At 40.1% G+C, this 13,089-nt stretch overlaps 1 protein-coding gene across 1 annotated transcript; it reads right to left on the reverse strand.

Annotated features, from left to right (window-relative positions):
• Window positions 1-935: 935 nt before the first annotated feature.
• Window positions 936-12,992, reverse strand: LOC108902180 (acetylcholine receptor subunit beta-like; the record flags this gene model as incomplete). The annotated part of the gene is given in 11 exon segments (XM_018703929.2): window positions 936-1,347; window positions 1,623-1,679; window positions 1,681-1,771; window positions 6,231-6,406; window positions 10,283-10,360; window positions 10,362-10,507; window positions 12,204-12,230; window positions 12,233-12,314; window positions 12,316-12,340; window positions 12,342-12,390; window positions 12,848-12,992. Coding segments are annotated over 11 exon segments (1,023 nt in total), but the record flags the coding sequence as incomplete, so codon positions are not given.
• Between the last annotated feature and the right edge of the window lie 97 nt (window positions 12,993-13,089).

A 13,089-nucleotide genomic window follows, 5' to 3' on the forward strand; every position in this document is an offset into this window, starting at 1 on the left:
TGTGTGTGTGTGTGTGTGTGCGTCTACAAGAAAGCAAAATGGCACACATCTTCTATATGATGGGAATTCCACAGGCTATTGGTGCAGCTGGTGAATTGGGCCGGCGTGCTGCTCTGCTCTCCGCACACATACACCAGTGCTGAAAATACAAAGAGGATTACTACGGTCGCAAAAATATCCACAAAGCATGTGCCACACTCCAGCACATTCTGACACAGGGAAATGAAAGGCATACAGCTCGCTCATTATAGCATCTGGTTTGTCTTGGTGTTTATGTGTTAACACCACATATGAATATCCAACGCTGGATCCACACTCTTCAGACCTAGAGTCCTACTGCTACTACACTAAAAAACAACAGGAGATCAGATAAATGTACTTCTACATGTCAGGCATGCTAACATTGTCTTGGTGGTTACAGTATATTCCATACAATAATCAGTGCCCTTGCACATGTAATAAAGTTTTGGCTAGTTTAAATGATCTATGTCAAGCGATGTGTTTCTTGGCAGAAACACGTCTCCATGTGATTAAGGCAACATTGCTGAGGCTGAGAAGGTCTTGAGCACTATTGCTCATTCAGCTGAGAAACCTCAAGATGTCCGTTCATTTGCATTTACTTGCACACTTGAGGTTGAACACAGACAAAACCTTGCAGGTGTGTGGTTCTTGACACTGCACTATCTGACAAACCTCAACTGGTCAAATATGCCATTCTCTAAATGTGTAGATAGAATAAAGATATATGTTCTTTTACTCAAACCTTGTCCTTTGACCTTGTGCATCAAATTTTATCAGCTTTGTCTTGAGCAGTGGTGCAGCTTAGAACATGTTATACAGACTTGTTTTTGCTAGTCCAAGTCTGAAATTGCAAGTTAAATCAGTCTTTATAACAGCTAAAGGGCTGTATTAGAAATTACAGTTTGACACAATAATGGAATAGTGTCAACGTGTATTTCTTCTGCATCTTACACAAGAGAAACATCTTGAGGTCATTTGTGGTTTGCCAGAGCAAGAAAAGTAAATAGAGGGTAAATTGGCAATAGAAAAAATGTGAGGTGCAGTAGGAACAATGGCCGATGGTGGACTTCACACAGAAAATCATTTGGCAGTTTAACACAGTGATTTCTTTCCCCCCATGTTTTAAAGGTGGTACATTAGGAAGAAGATTTGTTTAAGAAACACAAAAGTTCCAGTGCCTCAGGGGGACTTGAAGGGGTCGGTGGGTGTGTGGTTGAAGCTGGCATCAGCAAAGATGGCCAAGGTTCCCACAGTGGTGAAGATGACGAAGATCCACAGGAACATGCGGTCCACCACCATAGCCACATACTGCCAGTCCTCCTTCAGCTGGTAATTGGAGGTAATTGGACAAAAGGATGATGGGGAAAAGGGAGAGGATACATGGTAGAGATTAAATAAACAGAATGGAAAAAGAAAAAGAAGAGGATGGAGGGGTGGGTGGGCATATGGAAAGAGTTGTCATGGCAGGAATTGAGGAAAAGACAGAGGACAAAGGAAAATAAAGTTAGTGTAATAAAAAAAAATCATGGCTGCTGGCTCTTAAAGGAATCAAAGAAGTAGGAAGGAAAGATGAACAGACACAAAATAACAGACAAACTTACAGCTTCATAGTCCTTCTCAGCCTGCAGTGCCTCTGCGATATACGTGATGGCGTCTATCGGCTGACTTAAGCTCATCAGGTAACGACAGGTAGGTACTTGGGCCATCAATAAATTTTCTTAGGTCCGTACACATGCCCTCTGGCTGAAACCTGCACATACAGTGTATCAAAGGACAATATTTTTAATGCACAAAACATTATTGTCAATAAATCTCATGTTGATTCAGGAGAAATGGAGTGAGTCCACATGAAGTGTCAACACCCAAACCGAACAAATGCACACGAGCCTGGGGAATGTTGCAACGTGCGAGCAGATGTCAGCCCGCACTAATTAAAAGCTGTAAAATAGTAAAGCGTTTATGAGCCAGGCTGCACGTCTCCTTTGCACTCCTCTGTCATTCAGAGAGGAATAAAGAGAAGGTCAGAGGAGCTCCCTGGGCTCCGTCTGCCAGTGTGGGAGTCACCGCTCTGCATCTGCTGACTGGGCTGCTCTGGCTGAGAAACCCTCTGTGTGTATGTGTGCATGTTTCTGTGTTTACTTGTTGCCTTCAGTTACCAGCCGTCAGCTGCAATGAGGTGCCAGGAGTTGCTGGGGGAAGTTGGGAGAAAGTTGCTGCTGGCGTCTTCCTCATTTTATTACTCACATGTTTTCACGTGACATATAATTAAAATCCATATTTATTTTTATTCTTCACTAACATCATATATATAAAATCAAATTCAGGAAAGAAAGCGGGAATAGAAATGCTACCAAAATATAAGGATAAGTGATTGACATGATTTGTTATGCTAAAATTGGAAGGCTAGCAAGTGTTTTCTCAGAAATCCCATGATGGAAGAAGCTGAGACCCAAGGGTTGTATAAATTACAGGAAGGAGTTTAAACTTAAAAATCACTTACTTTCAGCTTCCACATGGTCCGACCAAAGAACAGTGTTACCAAGAGCAGCTTTAACTTTTATCTATTTGGTAGGTTTGGTAGAGTCACAAGAGTCATAAAGCTGATTAGTAATGTTAATTATGCACAGACATCTAGCCCCTTTGATGTTAGCTTAGCCACATTAGCTACTGGTCATACCAGATCACGAAAGGCTATAGCAGCAAAACACCTGAATATAATGTCATTACATTCATGTTTTTTTGTATTCATGTTTTTATTTGTAAGTAGAGGAATGTGTTATTTCTTCTTTCAAAAGTTATGTAGTGTCACTTTAACACTCAGCTACTGAAGAAGCTCAAAGTATTACCCCTCAGTGAATTCTGCTCTGATTGTCCCTGCTGCATTTCTATGCTGTAGTGCAGCGTGTCCTTGAGCAATGACACATGGATTTCCATTGGCTGCTTCCAGTAGAGAGACGTACCCAGAAGTCTAATTCTCCTATAACCTTAAGTAGTGACAGAGCATGACTCTCTCAGCAAGACACTGCAGATAAAAAGTTTGGTTGAGAAGTCATATTTTCTCTGAAATTAAAGGATAACTCTGGTTTATTACAACATGGGCCTTACTTTAAGGTGTTGTCTGTCACCTGTCACCTATTGGTTATGATAACACCATCCTCACTAAAGTTTGTGCTGAGATTTGGGAACTCTGTGACATTGCTACAAGTCCAACAGGGCAAGAAACACAGGCAGTCAGATGACCACACAAGTTGTAAACAACAGATTAGCCATATGATCTAAACTGCATTATTTGGAGGTCAAACTGAAGGCTAGCACACCTGCTGTCTGCAATAATCCTTTATTGTACAACTGTGTGTACACAACTATGGCAAGTGCAGTAGGTCGCAGTTAAATCAGCATGTTGGCCTTTAAATCCTGACATATATATTTATGATGGAAACTTAGGGTAACAAGTTCATAGTTTGTCTCTGTATTCTCCTGCAGTTAAAGCTGCTAAACCTCTGGGTTTGTTTAAACCTGTCTGACTGTCTGACTACTCATGTCTCAAGGACTGAGAAATACATAAACACATAGTCACAAGTGCACAAAAAATACACATTCAACCAAGATGCATTGCCTCTTAAGTGTATACTTGCATGTGTTTTATGTTAGATCATGGTAAATGATATTAAACAGGATAAAACATGTATATATTTTAGATTTTGAAGTCTAAACCCCTTAACAAGGTCTGTAAAACTTAACTTATCTCCTGCTGGTCTTCATGACCTTGTCCAAACAAACATAAATCAACATTATCCTCTTTGCAGAACAGCTGTACTCTGCCTTTTCCAGACATCTGTTTACTTATGAAACACCTCAAATATTAAACACCTCTTTCACTTACATTTCAAGAACCTCTGACAAGAGAAATCCCAGTTAAAATGAGTTGTAGGTTAAGCAGCTCAACACGAGAGGGCAGTATGGCACTATGTGTATAAGGAAGCATGAAACGTGTAGTGTGACCTGACAGGCAGGGCAGAGTAGAGAGCTGCTTGGTATTCAGCACAGGAATTTGGGGGTTTACAATGCAGTGCTGCCATCACTGCTGCTCCTGCGAGTGTGGCAGGTGAGGAGGCTGTGACCTGAGAGAGGTGGAGCTTCATCAGATAGAGAGAGAGAGATAAGAGAGGAAAGGTAGGAGAGAGGGGGGAAGAGAGACACAATTTGGCCTCTTAACCCCTCCTCCCTTTTTCCCCCCTCCGTGGCTCAAAGTAGCACTTCATCAGCGAGAAGTAAATGACTATTCAGGAGACTAATTCAACTAAAACTGGCTGCGTCTGGTGCCAAGACATGCACTAAACCCAATTAAGAAGGGGTGTGTGTATGTGTGGACTCAAGAGAGATACTGCTGTCTCATCAAATTGCTCTAATAGAGGCTCCCCCTCCTTCCTCCGTCACCCGTTCTTTCACCTAGACACGCAGCGTCCCGCTCTAATGTGTCAGAGTCGATTTGCACGGGTCATTATTATTTTAGCAACGATTCTCTGCCGCCTCCGCTCCTTCCCTCTAGACATATTTCAGTTCTCACAGGAGGTGAAGGATAGAGAGAAAGGGACAGCTTCACACTGTGAGGAAGATTTTTGAGGTGTATTAATAGAGCAGCAGGGAGGCAGGCTAGTTAAGGATGTCACAGAGTAGCTGACTTCCAGCTAGTAGCAAAGTCTACCTGATCAAGGTCACCTATTTCCTCTGTATACAGTACAGAGACCAGGGTTAGACTGATAGACCAGTTTGTCGCCAATTTGTGTGCCAACATTGGCCCAGATCCAGCCCCTTACTCATCAGCTTCAGGGCCAGCGCTCTGTAAAACCTTTGATGGAACTCATCAGTCTAGGTTTCACTGGAGGTGTTTGGTGAACTAAGGTCTAAATGCCTTTTTCTGAGGCAGTTCCACGCTCCCTAACAAAAGTAGTTCTGCTCTGTAGTTCTGTTTTTGCATGACAAACCCAAAATTTTAAATACTGCATAGTAGCTCAAACTTTGACATCATGTTAGTTTCAATTTAAAGTATCACTGCCTCAATTAAACCCTGTTCAGCTAAACCAAAGAGAGTGAAGCTCCAGCTTTTATGTCTAATATCACTAGTTCCCCAATGAGTTCTTAGCTTGCAACTGCTCCAGAAATTACAGCAACTTTTTGACAGCCTAAATTTTGGCAGGAAGTTAATCCAAAATGACACATACAGGAGATGTGTGACAGTGACTTTTAAGAAGTTATCTAAGTGTGTTTGCTCACACTTCTGTGTATTTAAAGGCACAGCTTTTAGCAAAGCAATGCACCAACTAAAAATGCTTGAGTATATCTCCTCAGTTTCTCAATGTAGATGACAACTAAGATACATGCATGGGAGGAAAAGGTGTATGTAATTTTGCACTAAAGGTTCTGTCTTCGAATAATTGAACAGCTATACCCAGAAAAGTTTATTAATGTAGAATGAGAGTTGACTTTCTAAGGGCAAATGCAAGCTGTGGGAAAAACAGGAAGTGCTGGGCAGCTGACTTCTGAGATAACCCACTACACAGACTTAAACTTGAAATTCTATGAATACTAAACACAAGTCATGCTAGATAAACTATTGGATTTCATTTTAAGGTGCAATCTAACACACCTCAGAAGTTTACTTGTAATGTGTTTTTAATCACTTCTACTGCAGGAAGTTATTCCTTTTACACAAAACCCACAGTAAAGAGAGTCAGATGTGGATTACGCATCATAAATGGATAAAGGACTTTTATGTGTAGTGCTCCTGCATATGCTGACATTATATATCATGCTTGAAAATCCCCTTTACAAAAACACAAAAGAAAAAGAAATGGTCCCAACAAGAGCTTCTGTATAAATTATATCTTAGAAATCTGCCAGTTCATACTGATACAAATATGTATCTATTACTGATAAAATAAAAGGTAGTGTCTGGAGTAAGATATTAATGTTATTAAAAGTCAAACAATACATAAGCAATAACCTCAATAACATACTTTCTTACCTACTTAAGAAGGTAGAAAGCACAAACATGCTTCTGTTCTGAGATCAGTGGGAGGTTGAGCTACTGTCACTACAGTTGGCACAGTCAGTACACTGGATATTCTGAGTGAATGAACACTGACTGCAGAATGCACAAGCAGATACAATAGATCCACTTAAAACCCAAGAGCAATTTCTGTCCTCACCTGTTGGGCTTGGGGAACAAGATGGAGGAGTCTGGTTTGCGGATAAAGTATTCATCAGCCACTTTGCTGATGGCAACCTTCTTTTTCTCCCGGCGGGGCATGGTCTCCAGGGACAGGGGGGTCTCTACTTTTGGCCGCAGCATGCCGAGGTAAGGAGGAAGCATGTGGATGAAGATCTAGGAGTAGAGGAAAGGTGAAGAGCAACAGAGTTACTTCTACAATTTACAGTAAAGTCAGTTTCTCTTTCGTGTTTCTTCTGAGCTCATGCAAATGGAGAATCAAGCTGAGAGTTTAAAACTGGAAATAACAAATGTGAAAACACTCATTCATGTATATTTCCATGCTTGAAAACCACATCGGGAAAGAGAAGGTTATTTAACTGTACTTTCCACATTCAGTTGATAGCTTGTTGGCTCACACAGACCTCCCAAATCCATCGTCTTCCCTGATATTAAAAATCCATTTGTTTGGATTCTTGTGTTATGATTTATGGGACAGCTGAAATGTACTTGCCCTGTATTTGCCTATTAAGGGTGAGAAATGACTCAAAATGTTGAATTTAGCAGTGAGATAACCTTTAACAGTTGCTGCTGAATGATGTGGGTGGGGAAACCAAATGGGTAATGCTTTCCAATTCCTCAACGTCTACTCTCAAGGTGTCCTTGAACAAAGAACATAAACTCTGGATGCTCCACTGGAGCTCCTTAGTAACAGACTATAGTTGTACTTAATTAAAATTGAAATAAATGTTGAAAATCTTCCTTTATATAATAATCAGTTGGTACTCCTTGGCTGAAGCTGCCTTTCAAAAGGATATCAAAGGACTCAATGATAAAACAGCAAATCATCGGGCCAGATGTCAGTCCTGATCAATATCATGAATGCTGTAAATGGCTTCTTCATCTGCACTTTGAAGTGCTTTGATATCCATCCTTTCAAATAACTCTCGTCTTGCCTGTATTGACAGATTGATGTCAATAATAGCCCACTGGCAAAGACCATGCTATAGCTGCAATAGTGAATGTAACATTAGGTGAAACATCTTGGCATAAAAACTGTGGTTTTATCATGATTAACTGAATTAATTAATTTTTGAATTAATTCTGAAGTAAATACATTCAATTGATATGTTGATGTATATGATATGTTTCCTTATGGGACTCCTCTGACCTTTTGTGACATGATTAGCAACAGCTAAAGGCTACGTGCCAGTACTAGAAACTTACATTCAAAAACTCAACAAGGTACTTTTGACAGAATAAATGAAATTTGAAAAATATATTTCTTGGACTAATTCAAAAATCTTGGCTGCATACACAGTCAAATAGTGAATGTACAGTGTGTTGGCTGCAGGTATGATTCCCCCCACTTTCAAAGCACAAATCAGTTCATTGGACTGACAGTAATTAATGGTTGGCCACACTATTTTCCAGTGCACCTCGTCTTTGGCTTTGCTCTTAAATATTCAACTTAAGACAGATGTTCAAATATAAACTAATCCAGATCCTGAATAATTTCATAAAACACACAGTTTTGTTCAATTCAACATGATTAAACAGGGCACTTCACACTCACTTTAAGCTTATTCTTTCTTATTGGCTCCATGTGACTCCCATTCCCACAGCTTAGCACTTCATGAGATGTGAATATAAGTAAGGCAACTGTACCCTGGAGGGATCCACATCATCTACAAAGACCTCATTCTGCAACGACAGCTGTTGTAACTCAGCCAGTGTTTCTGCTCTGTCTTTGTGGGACTCTGGCAGATCAGAGCTGGTTTCAGTACTAAAGAGCATCCAAAGCCACATCAAGGCTGAGCTGAAGGAGCTCAGAGACATAGTGATGGAGGAGGAGGAGGCGTTGAAAGCCATAAAGACTGCACTTGACACCCAAAGGACCATCGTAGGAGACCTGAGATCCTAGTTGAGTGACTGGAGAAAGAAAACGTGATTCTGAAAGCAACCATGGATGATGTTTGTCCAGACACTGATGTAGCTTTCTCTGTTGCCTTAGACTTGACCCTGATGACCCTGACAGACCCTGGTGGAGAATATAGACCATTTAACACACTTAAAAAAGGTATTTTCAAAGGGGTCTGTACCAACATTGGTAATGCCTTCAATCCAGCTTCACTGCACCTGTGAGAGGAGTCTATTACTGTCAGTGGCATAGATGATTGCTCATTGTAAAATGGGGAGGATCATTTAAATTTGTCCTTTACATTTATTCTACAGCTGGAGACAGGAGATATTATTGACACTTGTATATTCCCTCTCTGACTTCCTGTTGCTCCCCCTTTAAAGTCTTAGAGGAGAGGATGCAAGGTTAAGTGAGAGATGAGAAATATTATAAAATTACTCAAGCACCCCAGTGGCACCCCCTTTCAAGCTGGGCATTTGGTTCCATTAAAGCTTAATAACTGCAGTGTAATTATCGTATTAGTAGAAAAATGTCACATTTTGACTGCTCACTTATATTTTCTTACAATGAGCTTATTTGGCCTTTGTTACTCATCACATACATCCCATAAACTACTGTAATGTAAATTATATATATATTTCAAAGCTTGCATGTTCTCTTTCTGATTTGTTCTTGTTTTTGTTTTTTGTTTTTTTTGTTTGTTTGTTTTTAAGTGTATAGGTTATACCATGGCTTCACATTGTCTTTACATTTGTCCTATGCATGTTTAAAGTTAGGAGAGACAGAGTTTACAGTATATGGCTAACATGTTAGCATTTCACACATCCAGCAGACACAGAGAAACCGGCTTCACACTCCTATTAGCTCTGTTTCTGTTTCCACAAATAAAAATATCTGGCTCTTTAGCCCTAAATGTTCACTAGCTAGTTGCTGAAATGATGTTAATATGAGCCATGAGTAAAACAAAGCTGTAAAGCTGAGGGCCACACAACCAAAACAATGAGCTGCAAAATGCTAAAATATCCTCTGTACCTGAGTAGAACCACAAAGGTGGGTGATGATGGGTTTGTCTTTGCAGTGACAATGTGTTTCATATTATGTACTCATTTTATCCACTGTGAGATTAAAATATTGATTAGTGCAGCTTTAAAATAGAAATAGCAGTGTATTACTAGCAGGTCTGGTGTTAAGAATATGACAAGTATGAAGCTGAACATCCATACATCTGCCATAGGTAATGTTCTGTGCACTAATCTTTCCTTCCCAGATTGACACTGATCGTCTGAAGAGTAGGAGTGAAAAGAAGCAGAACCCATAATGTTCCTTTCGCCATCAATCCAGCACCAAGCAGTTCAGTTTCATTAAACCATGTAAATCACACTATATGTGTAAGAGCCTTTTTGTGGTGAATGTTCCCTGAAAGTGTGTCAGAACTCAAAGTATAGAGCTGCTGCCGGGGCCTGTAATTAGCTTCACATAATGTGCAGTGAGGGCACCAGCCACTGATGGAGGTTAATGGTATAACATGACGTTCAGGGTGCTGAGGACTGTGTCGACTTAATTCAGTAGACTGCCTGAACCTAAACTACTATTGCCTCCATTACCAAATTAACACACAAATTAACATTACATTAATTATTTCAAGGCCACAATTTACTACTCTGATGGAATGAGGCAAAACTTGTCAGCATAATATATGTTTTGCTTAAATGTAATTAATTTTAGGCTCTACATAGAGTTTTTTTTTGGTAAACCCACACCCGCATTTTCATTATGATTTCTGCTCAGGTGGCCACAGTTTAATAAACTGTGCACCATGAGCGTAAAGCTTTTGCATTTGAGTTCACTCATTTGCATAATTACTTGGATTAACTTGACTGTATTCATGATGTTTATGGTAAAATATGGTAGTGCAGAGCAATGACTTACCTCTGGAGAGGAAATCACATTTTACAAGACTATTTGTGCCATGTGACAAAATGTGTTACACACAAACACAAAACAAATAAGTTTCCATTAAGACTTAAGGGTCAAGATGCCAAACCATCAAATACACACTCTTAATTCAACACACACATACAATCCAGTCAAACAATTTATATAGTTTATGATATTTTGTACTTGGAACTCACCTTGCGGACCCACATGGGCATCTGGTGGGTGTTAGGGGAGCGGTGATGCAGGTTAAGGACGACCACACTGAGGATGACGGGAGAACGTGACCAGGATCATGGTGAACATGATGTAGTTGACGATGATGGGGACGCCCAGTGAAGTCTCAGGGATCTTATCAGCCAGCAGCAGCAGGAACACAGTGAGGGTCAGCAGCACGTTGATGGACAGACCCATCTTCTCACCTGGTGGGGACAAAAAGGAGAATATTGTTTAGTTAATTAGCATTATCTTTTGTTTTAGGGGAGCTGTAATTACATCATGCTCCTTAAGGGCTGTGTTCCAACTCACTGAGTTTCGCCAGGAAAAGGTTTGTTCCTCCTTCATCTGGCTGCGATCTACTATTTTAGCAGCATCTGGCCTGTGTAATTCACCACTAATGACTCTAATGGAAAATTCATCTCCCATTCTAAGTGAAGCTGATTGGTCAATAGAGCAAGGCCTCCCCGGTGTATTCAGTTATCACTTATAAACTGTGTTTACCTGAGATAGGTTGGAGTTTGTAGACAATGAGAACGATAATGTGTATTAACGCAGTGCCTGCTCCTTCAGCGAGTAACTGTCAAAGCAGAAGTGTGTTTGCCTTGTGTTTGTGTTTACTGACTCCATCACACTGTATCACCAGAGAGCAGAGAGTTCAACATGTTCGAGTTCTGTCTTGGTTGACAAGTGATCTCTAGAAAGTGCAATGCATAAAATTATTGATCAGCAGCAAAATAAATAAAGAAAAAAACATTGGATTACTACTTAAATGTCCTTGACTTGTCACTGTATTGGAGGATTGTGCTTTATGATCATGCATGCATGTCTGCAGACTGTGCAGGAGCGCAGACCTTGAGATGTCCCGTAAGCAGAGACAAGAAAAGATGAAAAAACGCAGGGACTGGGGAAAACTTTACACACACACACACAACACCACACACACACACACAACACCACAACCTAAGGCAATGGCTAAAGGGTTTCTATGTGTCCTTGTGTTATGTGCCTGAATGTGTCATTAAACATAGTCATGCAGCGTGGATTTTACAGGATGCTATGCCAAAATCTGGATTCACACTTAAGGATGGCATGGTTCAGATAAGGAAGAAAAATATTTACCACCTCTTTCTTTGTAAATTTCCAAGATTCAGGCAATACTCTGACTACTTAAAGCACCACAAATATGTTCATTAAATTAACTTAATTAGAGGTCAGTGTCCCAAAGGGGGGGCATCACCAATTTTACACATGGAGATAAGTTTAATCATCATGGGGAGTACTACTGAGCCAGTTGAATATGTCCTCTGTGACTCTGGAGGATGAAAATAACCCGATGTCACCAGAGTTATTTCTCAATTTGGACTTAAAGGTTGCAGTGGAAATGTAGGGTCCAGCATTTTTTGAGGCTGGATCCATATCAGGGACTAAAAACCTAGATATCTGTGCATCTGCTGCATAAATCTTGTCCTTTCAAGTCTTCCTGTAATAAATAGCTGGAGTGCCCATTAATATGCATAACTCAGTGGACACATCTAAATTTCTCAGTCTCAGTCATTTGATTAACAGGGGTAAAAACGAACATATCTAAAGTTTCTACATGCAGTGACATGGGATGTCATATTTGTCAACTATTCTAATCTGAAAGTCCTTATTCCAGTAATAGGATAAGTGTGTGACTGCCCAATTTAAACAGACCACACAAACACAATTAGGAGATGGCATGAGCAGTTTTAGAGAGCAACAATGCAGCAATATAATCCTAACCAGAGCTGCATCAAGCTGGAGATTGAATGCCTAACTGTCCAGATTGTCATAGTAAAGATAACTGACCTTCAGTCATTTTTACATCTAGTTCATGGTAAGCTGGTTTGTATGTATTGCTGTGTTTTGATGGTATACCTGCATCAGGAGGCAGATAGAAGTTAAGATGGCGATGATAGTGATGAGAATGCAGGGGATGATGATGTTCAGGACGTAGTACAAAGGCTTCCTCTCAATGATCAGGTAGAAGATTCATGTCCTCGTACCGATCGTCATTTATGACCTTCCCTGCTCGGCCTGTGTCTGATGTGCCACTCGCCGCCCTCTGGAGAAATGTTCACATTTTAAGTATTACAAAACATTTCAATTAAGATCAGCAGAATTATTATTTTTTACAGCACAAGCCAACAAATCTGCATACCACAAGGGGGTCCGAACAAAAGTGCAAACACAGTCGAACTGATAAAAGACACTCCTGTGACCAAAGTCTAGATATTAAGCAAAATCAAGTATAAAGTAGCAAATAAGAGAAAATTAAAACCAAGGAAGAACTGATTCAGTGTATCATGCAAAGGAATATATCAATACTACTACAGAGTCATTTGCTGTGCATACAAATATTACTATTCTTCATATCTTTAACCTTTAAACATGAAATTAGTGCCATCTACTGAAATTGAAATTTATTCAATAGTTCAAAATTTTCCCTTTATTTCAAAAAAGCTATTACCCATATATTACTCCATCCATCCATCCATCCATCTATTCAACCAAATCCTCACCACTGTAAGATTCGTCCATTTGGATTTCCCGAATCTCGTTGCCTTTTGAGTCCAGTGCATACTGCAGGTCAATCTCTGTTGAGTCATATGTGTAAGAGCGGAACTGCATAGTGCAGTTCTGCCAGTCAAAAGGGAAATATGTTACCTAGGCAGAGAAACACAGGGAAGAGTCAGAGAAGAGGAGCGAGATTAGCAGGAAACTAGTGGAAAGCATAAAAATAGAGGGAGAACAAGTTTAAGTG

This window comes from Lates calcarifer, linkage group LG14 (genome assembly GCF_001640805.2).
Source record: "Lates calcarifer isolate ASB-BC8 linkage group LG14, TLL_Latcal_v3, whole genome shotgun sequence".
Taxonomy (NCBI): Eukaryota; Metazoa; Chordata; class Actinopteri; family Centropomidae; genus Lates; species Lates calcarifer.